This window comes from Plecotus auritus (genome assembly GCF_963455305.1).
Source record: "Plecotus auritus genome assembly, chromosome: 3".
NCBI lineage: Eukaryota > Metazoa > Chordata > Mammalia > Chiroptera > Vespertilionidae > Plecotus > Plecotus auritus.
Window position 1 is genome coordinate 134,138,009 of NC_137772.1, and position 12,606 is coordinate 134,150,614.

General features: G+C 48.4%; 1 protein-coding gene across 4 annotated transcripts in view; it reads left to right on the top strand.

Moving 5' to 3' along the window:
* The first annotated feature begins 6,408 nt into the window (after positions 1-6,408).
* The window catches only part of KCNA6 (potassium voltage-gated channel subfamily A member 6), a 59,324-nt gene continuing 53,126 nt past the window's right edge, over positions 6,409-12,606 (top strand). For 3 of the 4 annotated variants that reach the window (XR_013960074.1, XR_013960075.1, XR_013960076.1), the window contains exons 1-2: positions 6,409-8,672; positions 9,173-11,760. Coding sequence is in view for 1 of the 4 variants with exons in the window: in XM_080659093.1 (XP_080515219.1) it covers positions 7,086-8,672; positions 9,173-9,283 (1,698 nt within the window). In the remaining 3 variants the exon portion in view is untranslated. The remainder of the gene's footprint in view (positions 8,673-9,172; positions 11,761-12,606) is intronic. The other variant, XM_080659093.1, reaches the window with a different exon arrangement.

Genomic DNA, 12,606 nt, shown 5'->3' on the forward strand with positions numbered 1-12,606 from the left:
CTGATTTGTTCCATAAAATAAAGCCTGAGTCCTAATCAGCCCTCCTCACACAGAGATATTTTTGTTTGTATGCTTGTTTGTTTCTTTTCTTTTTTAAATTTCCTACTGAGGATGAGAAGCAGTTGCCTCTGTTGACCCTAAAAATCCCCATATTTTTGGACTTTCTCTTTTCCATTTCATCTCTGTTTGCTAACTGGCCAGTGTTTTTCTGAACTCATCAATATCTTATATTACCTTGTAAGAGTCAGCCAATAGCAGTCACTATATAATACTAACAGCCTGCTTTTGAACTTCTTCCAATATATGCAAATTTTTAGGTAGATTATATGCCTTTTAAGTTATCACAGATGACAATTTTAAAATATTTTGCCACACATGACAAGGATTGCCCTTAGCAGCCTCCAATGAAGTTTCTGGCCATTAAACCAATGTCACTAAGTTTAGGTTTTTGGTTATAACTGCTCCTCATTTCTGGGTCCTACTACTGAGTCAGTTTGAAGAGTTAGATTATGTTTTGGTAACAAATCAATCCCCAAATATCAGAGGATTAGAACAATGAAGGATTGTTTCTCACCCATGAACATTGCTTTTGCTTCGGCTCGGCATCCATCTCCACGTCACCTCACTCCAGAATCCCCTCACTCCAAAGAACAGCCACCATCTTGAGCCATACTGGCCATTGTGTCTGGGATAAAGAAAGCTCTGGAGACTTCCTCATTGGTAATTAAATGTTTTGGCCTGGAAGTGACACATATAACTTCTGCTTACAGTCAGAGCTGCTTGCCTTGTCCAACTGTAAGTGAGCTAGAGAACTGGAGACATTTAGAAAACAGCACTAATGACCACCACAGTAGGGAAATGAGGTGAAGGAGCAGATTGCAAACTTGTGCTGCTAAGAAGCTCTCATGGGATGCTCCCTGAAAGATAAGGAGTCCTTTACAGATTTGTTTCTTGGCGTGGTTAGTCATTTCACAGGCCTGGTGATTTGCATGGCACAGATGTCTAATGCATTCCTTTTTTCATTATACAGCTTCACTCAAAAAAAAAGCTGTTAGATTTTTCTCTGGTGAATTCATCATCACCATCAGCACTTTGTAGTTGATATCATCATCATCATCATCTTCTTCTTCTTCTTCCTCCTCCTCCTCAGTCTCCTTCACCTCCTCTTCCTCATCATCAAAACTTTGGCTAAGCAGTTAATTATCAGTGATGCTTATTAACAGAGTATATATTTGCATTTGTCTTTCCCTTTCTCCACTTTAGATCCAGAGGAGGGAAGTGGTCCTGGTGCTTCCAAAGACTAAATTAATAGAACAGATGTTAGGTATAAGAGTTATCCTATCAAGCATGGGGAGTGGACATCAATTAGTATGAATAATCAGTAGGTGCTATTGGCAGGAAATTAGGCCTCAAAGTTCAAGACATTTTTTTAAATGTAATTTATTGATGACCAAATTTGTGTGTGTGAGTGTGTGTGTGTGTGTGTGTGTGTGTGTGTGTGTGTGTGTGTGTAGAGGGAGGGGAACAAGAGGAAAATAGCAAAAATCCTGTGCAAAGTATACAATTGCTCATTATTCTTCCATTTACTCCAGGATTCAAAGCCTCCTTCCCTCATCTCCCCAGCAAAGAAAGTGGGGGAAGGTTAAGAGAATAAGTATAAATGACCCTAGAATAAGGGGGCTGGATCATGAGGGAGTTTGTCTTCTGGTCAGAGGAACTTCCACATTGCCCATCCTGAAGAACAGAAGGTCTAGGCAGTGAGCCTTGCCCAGAGGTGAGACAGTAAGATGAAGGACACAGTGTCTGACTCATCACCCTGCCCTCAACAATCACTGTGTGGTTTGCCCTCTACAGTGAAAAGCTATAGAGAGAGGCAGTTCTTCTTAACTCGAGTGTGTGTATACTTGTGAACAGGTGTTTACTTAGTGGGAACTGAGGGAGTTGGCCACTTACCACTCTTTCCTTCCACGGGGGCCTGTGGGTGCTAGGACACTGAAAAGAACCATTCCCAGAGATTATTCAGAGGAATAAGGCTAAGCTTATGACCACTATCCTCTCTCCCCAGAGAAAAACTGAAAGGATCTTACTGCTGGGGTAATGGGTAAAGGATCTTACTGCTGGGGTAACAAGTGAGTGTACATGTACGGAGAGAGAGAGAGAGAGAGAGAGAGAGAGAGAGAGAGAGAGAGAGAGAGAGAGAGAGAGGTGCAGAGCAAGGTAAAATAATGTACTAAGAGAAGCCTGAAAAATAGAATAAAACAATCACTTGTTAAACCTGGAATAAGTACATTTTAAGGTTTAGGGCAGAGATAACAATATAAGTAATTATCAAATTATGTGCACATTATATGCACTCATCTTGGTTGGTACATACATACATCTTTAAATGATTCCTCCCTGATGGCACCCTTTTCTTCCCACCATGTATTCCTGATCTGATATCATTTGTGTTCAGCTGGAAGGTTGGCATTGGCCTGGGGGGATGGGAGCCCTGGGGTCTGGTCCCACTTCTTGTTTTTAGACATCTCCTTTTCTTGGTTTTCCTTCTACCTCATGACATTCCCTTGGTCTCCTTTGCTGGCTCCTCTTCCTCTTAAACTTGAACTGTAAATTGTTGAGTATGTGAAGAACTTGGTCTTGGTTATGTTTCTTTTCATTGTCCATATTCTGTCTCTCTAGGAGACTTTAGTGCCATGAGTTTAAATATTTTTAAATATTTTAAATTTATAAATCATAAATTCCACTATCATAATAAGCAATTGCATCCTTGATGCCTTCATTTGCATGTCTAATTTGCATCTTCAATTTAATACATCTAAAAATGAGATCTTGATTGATCCCAACTTATTTAACCCCTACTCTCCTCTTTCTCAATAAATAGCACCTGGCATTCATTATTTATTTCTTATACTCTATCACCAGTTCCTGATAATTTTATCTCCTAAATGCCCTCCCACCATCTCTCCTGTGTCCTCCCCACTCTGTTCATCCTACCTTTACCTTTGTCCAAGTCACCATCATCTTTTCCCCCAGACGACTACAATTTCCTGGTTCCTTCCTTCCTTCCTTTCTTTCTTTCTTTCTTTCTTTCTTTCTTTCTTTCTTTCTTTCTTTCTTTCTTTCTTTCTTTCTCTTCTTCTTTTTTCCTTCCATAATTTATTCTCCGGACAGCCTCTATGTTAATCATACCATGTCTCTCCTCTTTGAGAACCCTCATGGTTCCACACCCATCACTCTTAAATTAAAACCTGAGCACTTCACCCTGCAAGAATGCACCCCTTGCTTCCTCTTCAGCCTTGTCTTGCAGGTCCCTTCTGGTGTCCATTCTCCTCCCAGCACATCGCCTTCTTTGTCATCCTGAACACCCATGACCATTCTAGCTCAGGGCTTTTGCACTTGTCTGCCCAGAACGCTCTTCCCCTGCTTTAGCAAGGCTGGCTCATTCCTGCTTTTGAATTCTCAGTTGAAAGACTATCTAGTCTAGCAGTTGTGGATCAGTGGTTGGGCGTCGACCATGCCTAGCTGAATTCCCGGTCATGGCACATGCCTGAGTAAGGGCTCGATCCCCAGCAGAGGCTGTGCAGGAGGCAGCCAAGCAATGATTCTCTCATCAATGTTTCTCTCTCTCTCCTCTCCCTTCCTCTCTTTCTAAAATCAATAAAAACATATTTTTTAAAAAAGAAAGATTATCTCTTCAGAGGGAACTTTCCCAGCCACCTTTCTCAGGGTTGAATCCTTGGGTTCATTTCTGACATAACATGTCATTTATTTTCTTCAAAGCATGTACTATAATATATTAATATCTTCTTTATTGTTTACTGCTGAACTTTTATAACTAGAGTGTATTCATTGGATGAAAATGTAAACTCATTAGAACAGATATTTTGTCTAGGTCACTCCTAAATCTCCAGCACCTGGCACCATGATGGGAACCCAGTAGCTTCTCAATTAATGTTTGTTAAGTGAATGAATGACCCCTACTGTCATTGCAAATATTCTTGTTGTGCATTTAGACACAACAAGAAAAATCTGTGCTGTCATGAAATTTGGGGAAATGCTGCTGTGAGGGGGTTGTATCCCTTGTCTTCCTTCACCTGGAACTGGCACTTCTGAAGGTGTGATTTGATTCACCCTCACTGTATGCTGGGAAGGAATGATCTAGGTATAGGGCTTTTCTAAAGCTAAAAAATGAGTCTCTTTCACAGAAGAACTAAGAACAGATTCTGATTCATGACTTTGCTAATGGCTTTTCCTTCCAAGGGACCTCCCTGTGCACAGCAAAACCTCTCTTGGGGCACAGCCTTATGCCTCACGTGAAGGTAACCATGGAACATCAGCTCTGCTGGTAGCTTGGCAGGCTTAACCAGAGGAGCACTCAAATGGTGGTTACTGCCACCACGTTAGACTGGGCGCCTTCTGAAAGAATGCATGGTCCTCCCATGTTTCTCCAAGGTTTGTTTGGAAGAGTAACTAGGCCCTAGATGATAAACTGGTGGATAAAAATGGCAATAACAAAAATGCAAATGAATATTTCATTATAAATTTTGAAAACAAAGACAAAAAGAATCGTAAGTAATCAATTTACAACCCAGAAAATACTTACAAATAACTGGACAAGGTAAAAGAGTATCTTCTATGTTGTTGTTGTTGTTGGTTTCCTTTTCCTTCCCTTAAAAATTGTTTTTGAATGGAACAACATAGTTGGGTGAAGGCTAAATTGCCCAGTTACGTAGCCTGTAAATAGGAAAACCATTAACTGGGTGACTTGGAACACTTGCTCTCTCTCACCTTTCACTGAAACATGCAAGGTGAGAGTAGGGAGTGGGAATGAATAGTACCAACATAGAAAGGAGGCAGACAAGCCTGGCGAGGGATGAGACTGGAGAACAAAGATGCCGTGAGATGCTGGTCTCTCTCCCACCCCCTCACCATGGGACCTCTTCTCTACACATCCAGGAAGCGTAGTTCCCTACTCTCCCACTCCCTTGGGAACTAGCCACTGTGGTTTTAAAACACTGTAATGCAAAGCATTCTTATGTGTATCTTGTGGTTTGAGAGTACTTTTATGAATCATTCCCATCATTATCTTCAGTGAACTCTTACTAACGATCTAATATGCAGAAGAAGAAACACCAAAACACCCTGTAGTTGTCAGCCAATTTGGCCCTAGATGCCCCCAAAAGAGAAAACTGAAGCACAGAGAAGCAATTGTTAAGCCTACCTGGAAGTGGCAGTCTTAAAAAATCAGACCACCTCTCCTCCACCAGACACTAACCTGTCTGTTCTAGTGACAAAAGACTATACGGTCTTTGGCCAAAATGGATGGAAAACCATTCTAACCACCCCCTCCCGGAGAGTTTGGGGAAGAATCTTTAACAACAAACTTTGGTCCCTACTCAAATATGGCCAAGCGGGTCTTGTAACCTAGAGCAGAGGCCATCTTTCTCATAGGGTTGTGAGGCCTGAGGGAGAGAGCACAGGTAAAGCACCTAGATTGTAGCTGGCACATTGTAGATGCTCAGTAAACAGTATTATTTTTTTTTATCAACACTCTTACATATTCTTCCCACTCATCTCTTTTGTTGTCTGCACAATAAGCAGACATTCCAGATGCCTTCCCAGGGAGGCTAGGAGCAAATGAATTCCAGGCCGCACTTCCCTGGACCACAATACCTCTGAGAAGTCACCATCTTCTGTTTTTGTTTGTTTGTTTTTTCTTTACCTGGTCTGCTGCCCAAGTTCCCAGGACTCCTGTCAAAACTTCTGATGGGAAAGACAATGGGCGACCCCCTACCCCTTTCTTTACCAGCACTATGCCTAAGGAGACTTGCAGCCTCCCAGGTTTGCAAAGGAGGTATGGGATTCTCCCGGGACTTACATGCAGTACAATTTAAATTGGAAGCTCTCAAGATATCTCAAAAATTCTTCCTCTACTTTTTTTCTTTTTTTCAGTAGAGATTGGAGATGCTGGCAAATCGGTCTTTGTAAACACAGAAGGACGAACAAGGATTTGATTTTCTCATTAAATTTCTGGATGAGTGGAGGCACAGTGCTCTGTGCGTGTGGCGGGTGGGGTGTGTTTTCTTATTGATGAAATGCACTGCGCAGGTCAACGCTGTATACTGACATAAGAAAGGCTGATTGCGGGTGTGGAGGGGGTGTGGTGTGAGGCTATTAGTGCTTGTTTAGGGGGGCCAGGAATGTGAACGTGCGAAGAGGAGAGGCGTGCCTGCAGAGCGCGGGAAAGATTACCGGTGAGGCAAGTGTGTGTCTATTCTCACAGCGCCCTGGCTCGCAGCACCCCTGGCTGGGCGAGGGGTGTGTTGTGGGAGTGGGGTGGGAGGGGGCAGCAGGCGGGGCCTGCCACGTCACTCGGGGAGTGTGTGTTGGGAAGGAAGGACAGAGCAGAAAGCCGAGCCGCTGCAGCTGCGGTGGCTGCAGCAAAGGCTTGAGCGGTGGGGAGGTGGGTCCCCGCGCTCCGGCGCCGGGGCAGCCCAGGGCCCTCTCGGAGGCCTGAGGGTAGGCCCATAGGGAGGAGGTGGCGGCTGTGGCGCGGGAACGGCGACCTTGGCTGGACGGAGCCAGCCCGCGGTGGACGCTGGGCGAGGCCGAGCCCCGCCAGGAGTCTTTGCGGAGCCGGAGGGAGGCGCATCTGGCGCTTCAGTTCCCGCGGCAGTGGCGGGGCTGAGCTGTTGGAGGAGCGCAGTGGGAGCTGGGGAGTGCTAACCCTGCGTCCAGAAGCCCAGTCTCAGGCACGGAGGTGAGGGGGTGAAGCACCGTCTTTTCGGCACCCGGTGTCACACGCGCCAGTTTGCGATTTCAGGTATCCCAGTAAGCTCCAGCCCCAGGCGCGGACAGCTGGAGGCGCGGGGCCAAACCTCTGCGCCCAGGGCACCTCCCCTGACCTAGCCTTGTAGGAACCAAGGTTTCAGGGCTCACGGACCCAACCGCAGGTCAGACCGCTAGCTAGGAGGAGCGCGGGCCCCACCCTAGACAGAAGGCGCCGCCGGCGCTGGGAAGCGCTGCCGCTCCAGAGGTGTTATCGGGGGGCGCTGTTGTGGCGGGGAGCGCACCGCGGAGAGGACATGAGATCGGAGAAATCCCTGACGCTGGCGGCGCCGGGGGAGGTCCGCGGGCCGGAGGGGGAGCAACAGGATGCGGGAGACTTCCCGGAGGCTGGCGCGGGTGAGGGCTGCTGTAGTAGCGAGCGGCTGGTGATCAACATCTCCGGGCTACGCTTCGAGACCCAACTGCGCACCCTGTCGCTGTTTCCCGACACGCTGCTGGGAGACCCTGGCCGCCGCGTCCGCTTCTTCGACCCCCTGAGGAACGAGTACTTCTTCGACCGCAACCGGCCCAGCTTCGACGCCATCCTCTACTACTACCAGTCGGGGGGCCGGCTGCGGAGGCCGGTCAACGTGCCCCTGGACATCTTCCTGGAGGAGATCCGCTTCTACCAACTGGGGGACGAGGCCCTGGCCGCCTTCCGGGAGGACGAGGGCTGCCTTCCCGAGGGCGGCGAGGACGAGAAGCCCCTGCCCTCCCAACCCTTCCAGCGCCAGGTGTGGCTGCTCTTCGAGTACCCGGAGAGCTCGGGGCCCGCCAGGGGCATCGCCATCGTCTCGGTGTTGGTCATCCTCATCTCCATCGTCATCTTTTGCCTGGAGACTTTGCCCCAGTTCCGTGCAGATGGTCGAGGTGGAAGCAATGGTGGCAGCGTGAGCAGAGTCTCCTCAATTTCCAGGGGGAGTCAGGAGGAAGAAGAGGATGAAGACGATGGCTATACATTTCATCCTGGCATCGCCTCTGGGGGAGCGGGGGCAGGGGGCTCCTCCTCACTAAGTACTTTGGGGGGCTCCTTCTTTACTGACCCCTTCTTCCTGGTGGAGACCCTGTGCATCGTTTGGTTCACTTTTGAGCTCCTGGTGCGTTTCTCCGCCTGCCCCAGCAAGCCAGCCTTCTTCCGCAACATCATGAACATCATCGACTTGGTGGCCATTTTCCCCTACTTCATCACCTTGGGCACTGAGCTGGTGCAGCAGCAGGAGCAGCAGTCAGCCAACGGAGGGGGTGGCCAGAACGGGCAGCAGGCCATGTCCCTGGCCATCCTCCGAGTGATCCGTCTGGTCCGGGTGTTCCGAATCTTCAAACTCTCCCGCCACTCCAAGGGGCTGCAGATCCTGGGCAAGACCCTGCAGGCCTCCATGCGCGAGCTGGGCCTGCTCATCTTCTTCCTCTTCATCGGAGTCATCCTCTTCTCCAGTGCCGTCTACTTCGCAGAGGCTGATGATGATGATTCGCTCTTTCCCAGCATCCCAGATGCCTTCTGGTGGGCAGTGGTTACGATGACCACAGTAGGTTATGGGGACATGTACCCCATGACAGTTGGAGGCAAGATCGTGGGCTCACTCTGTGCCATCGCTGGGGTCCTCACCATTGCCCTACCAGTGCCGGTCATCGTCTCCAACTTCAACTACTTCTACCACCGGGAGACGGAGCAGGAGGAGCAAGGCCAGTACACCCATGTCACGTGTGGGCAGCCTGCGCCGGACCTGAAGATGGCCGACGGTGGACTTGGCAAGCCCGAATTCTCTGAGGCCGCCCGGGAACGGAGACCCAGCTACCTTCCCACTCCACATCGGATGTATGCAGAGAAAAGGATGCTCACTGAGGTTTGACTGATGCGGGCAGGTTCTACACGAGAAGGGGGACACTGAGCAAATAATTTCTTAGGCTTCCTTCTCATTTTCCATGACTCTCACCTGAGCTCCGGTTGGCTTCCTGACTCCTTCCCTTACCCGAGTGCATGGCATCCAGGACCAAAAACCTGGACTGTCAACCTTGTTACTTGGTTTCCTGCAGCATTCAAGTTTTATCCCTCTAAGTGATATTGTTTAAATTCTAATGGTGCCACCCATTCATGCCATCTTCTGTTCTGTGGATGAGATTTCTGTCTGACTTTCCCTCAAGATTCTGGTTCTTCATGTCTGAGACTTCTAACAGCTGTCAGTACAGAGATGCCAGTAGGATGGAAACCAGGTTATACCTGGGTCTTGTTTTTCTCCTTGGTGTCCTTTGCTTTGGGGCATGCACCTGTCTTAGCTTCTGGCCAGGCGGTAACGGGCAGAAGCTGGAAGACAGAGACAGTACTCATCTTGCTGTTTCATTCCAGGGCCCTGTAACACCTGCTGGTCATCCTGCAGAAGACCCTTTAGATGCACAGCCGCAAACAGAATTAAAGACACTGCAATTAAACTTGGCCATTTGGAGGACGTTAGTGTGAGTCCGGACTAAAGGGGCCGATGTTTTCTTCCAGGTGTGTTCTGGCACAGTAGACATCAGGCTTTGGTCTACATTTAGTCCCCTGACTCTGAGCCCCTGACTCTCTCACTTCCAGGAAGGTTCTTTCTCAGAGCCAAATGCTCTGTGTGCATGTGCCTTCCTGTGCAGAGGGACTAGCAAAAGGCAACCACAGAGCTGGGGGAAATGGCCGAATAGAGGCAGGCAGCTGGCACGTCCATGCTATCGGAAGAGAGGTGGCACTTAAACAGGTGTTGTCATCTCAGAGAGGCAGTGGACTCTTGTTACAGATGGCAAATTTATCTCCCCCGCTCCTCCCCCCCAACCTCTCTAGCCCTCCATCCTTCTTCTTGGGAATTTGATTTAGAACAGTTGAAGGCTTTCTAAAACAAGCTCCAGCTTAGACCTGCAGACAGGTAAAGCACACATTGGATGCTAGTGTGGGTGTCTTCCCAACTTATTGGGAATGGAATAGCTGGTTTAGAGTGAGGAGGAAGCTTTATTTCTTTGCTGACAACCACACTACTAGAGGTGTTTGGCTGAGTCAAGCAAACACTCGCCTGCTCTGCCCCTCAGAGCTGCAGCCGACTTGCTCTAACCGGTAAGGTAACTTGGTGGTGTCACCACCACCTGGACTAAGCCATCTCCTTCCATTGTGAAATTCCTGCCTTCCATCACACTGCCCACTTCCTCTCACTTCCCTCCTGGTAACACCGTCATTTGTTTGTTGCCTTGATAAACTGTGATGTACTGTTCTGAGCTCTTTTGGGTACAGTTCAAAAACCAAAAGGACTGTTAACATATTTTTAATTTTATATCTATGCTTTAAGACTCTTGGATAAGATTTGTTTTTTTAAAAAATTATTTTCTTGAAGAGCAACTTAGGAGGGGTGGCCTTTTGAGGGTTTTCTTGAGATACTATGGCTCTGTGAGTGCCAGATCTCAGTCTGGATTTTGCCACAGCTTTACAGGGTAACTGGCACCATCCTCTTAATGCCTCAGTTTCCCCACCCATTACATGGGAACATTGATGTCTTCCCCTCCCTACCTCATGGGGAACATTCAATGAACTCATCTGGGAAGCTGGGGGTGATTCTATGCAAATGTGTGAATTGTAGTAATGGACTTGACCTTTAGTTCATTACCCTGTCTCCCACCTCCCATAGGCCAGGCCTCCCTCCAGAGTTTCTGCCTTGGATCCAAAGCCCAAGAATAGGCCATTCTGGACCATTAGCTCCTTAAATACCTTCTTAGCCTCTTGAACTGGGCTGCAGTCTTTCTTCTTACCCTTCGGAAAGGAGGGTGCTCTTTAGGCAGGTTCACTGTGATCCTTAGGACTGGAGGCCACTTTGACTGGAGCTCAGCTTCTCTGAACCTGAAATACAGCGGGAGATAGAGGAGTTCATGATTCAGAAACCTGCTCTGAGGCCATGAAGTGCTACTTTTCCAAATCTCTCCTGGGTATCTGGGGAAAGGAGAAGGGCCCAGCTGAGGGTAAATGTTGGACCATGTAGGCGTGTATCTCCACATGTGTGTATGTGATCACCTTCATCACCATTCCTAATAAATTTATTCTCCAAGTCCGAGCATGCCCGGAAGTAAAGGGTTTGTGGAGCACTGGGCTCTCCAGGGACTCTGGTTGCCGTAGCAACCTTCCAGACGGTTCTCTCTATTTTCTGATTTGGGCAGCAAGGGAGACTACATATCCCCAGCTTCTGAAGTGGGAGCACCTCCCCCACACCAGGCCAGGGCCTAGGAGGGCCAGGACAGGGATGTGTGACCTTTGAAAAAGCAGGTCCCTACAACTTCCGCCTGGACCTTTCTGCCCGGTCTCCCCGCCCAGACATGGAAGCTGCCTCATCTCACCTCCGATTCTTCAAAGAAACTTGAATACTAAGCAACTGCCAGTTAAGCCAATGTCAATACCATCTTTTTCAAAATGGCAAGGGGACCGTTGCGGGTACTTGATCCTCAGGCAGCCACCTGGGCCTTGACGAGAGTCCTAGTGGTTTCAGTCCATCCTAGCATCAGGAAGTTTCCATCTCCTCAGAGAGAGGCTCCTCCCAGCTGAGAGATGGAGGGAAGTGATATTCCTTCCCCACTAGGGAACAGTCTAGCTCCTGGGAGGAACTTCAGAGGTGGTTCTTCTTAAGATGTCGAAGAAAAACTGAGAGGCTGTGACCTGCCCTAGTTTCTGTGGAGGATTTTGCCAAGTGATCCCTCTCTGACTGAGCCTCTCTGTGTGGATTTTGTGCTCTGAGCACCAAGAGAACAGCACCCCATGTTACTGTGACAGCTGGGCTGCGATCTCACAGCTGCCGGCACAGGCCAGGACTCGGCCCGCAGAAGCTCCCGGAGGCTGTCCTGGACCTATTAGGCTCCACAGAGACGCAGGCTAGTCCTCCCGCCTGACCACCCCATGATGAGAGCAAGGTGCAGCTGGCTGTCTGTGCATCTGAGGTAGGTTCTACTGTTGGGGAATGTTGCGTGGGCTCAGTCCTTCGTGCCAAATTAGAATCAGGGTGGGGTGGGGGGCAGAGAGAGGGTGCAAGGGAATGCATTTGGGCAAAATCAGGGTTTGGATTTCCCGAACGTCAGCAGCATCTCGCTCTCAGTCTGTGTGTCTTTTATTCCACCCGCTTTCGTTTCTTCTCTGTTTCTCTTCCCCTGCTGCTGGTATGCCCCGCCCTTTCCAATCAATCTCCTTTTCTCTGCATTTTCCCTTCTTTTCATTCTCGCTCTGTGTTTTTTCTTCTCACATTTCCCTTGTGTTATTTTAATCTCTTCTGCCCTCTGTGTGTATCTGTCTGTCTTTCTCCCCACCCCCCCCCCCCTTCACCTTTTTGGTGGCTGGGAGTCCCTCTGGGGTTTCTGCGGAGCTCACACTTTGGAGTCTAGGACTAGCTGTGTTTGCTGAGACTGTTGTTTTCCAACCGGAGGAGACCTTTTCCCTGGCATCTCAGTAAACCATCTTTTCCTACCCTGCTCACCTCTGTGGAGGAACTCCTGAACTTATGAAGCAAGATGAGATTGCTGTGGGGTCAGAAAGGTGTCTCCCAGAATTTCCTGAACCTGCAAGGAAGGGAAAGAGACAGAGACAGAGTCAGAGAGAAAGAGAGAGAATCTTGTAAGTGTCTGATAAAAATACTCTGCCATATTGCACTGAAATATATTCACCTTAGGGTCCCCCAACCTTGAGAAGCTTATAGAGATGTTTAAGACAAAGGAACAGTAGAAATAGTAAAATACACAGAGAAAAGATGACTTAGGAAGGTGTAAGGTGGGAATTAGCCTAGAAAAAGCCTT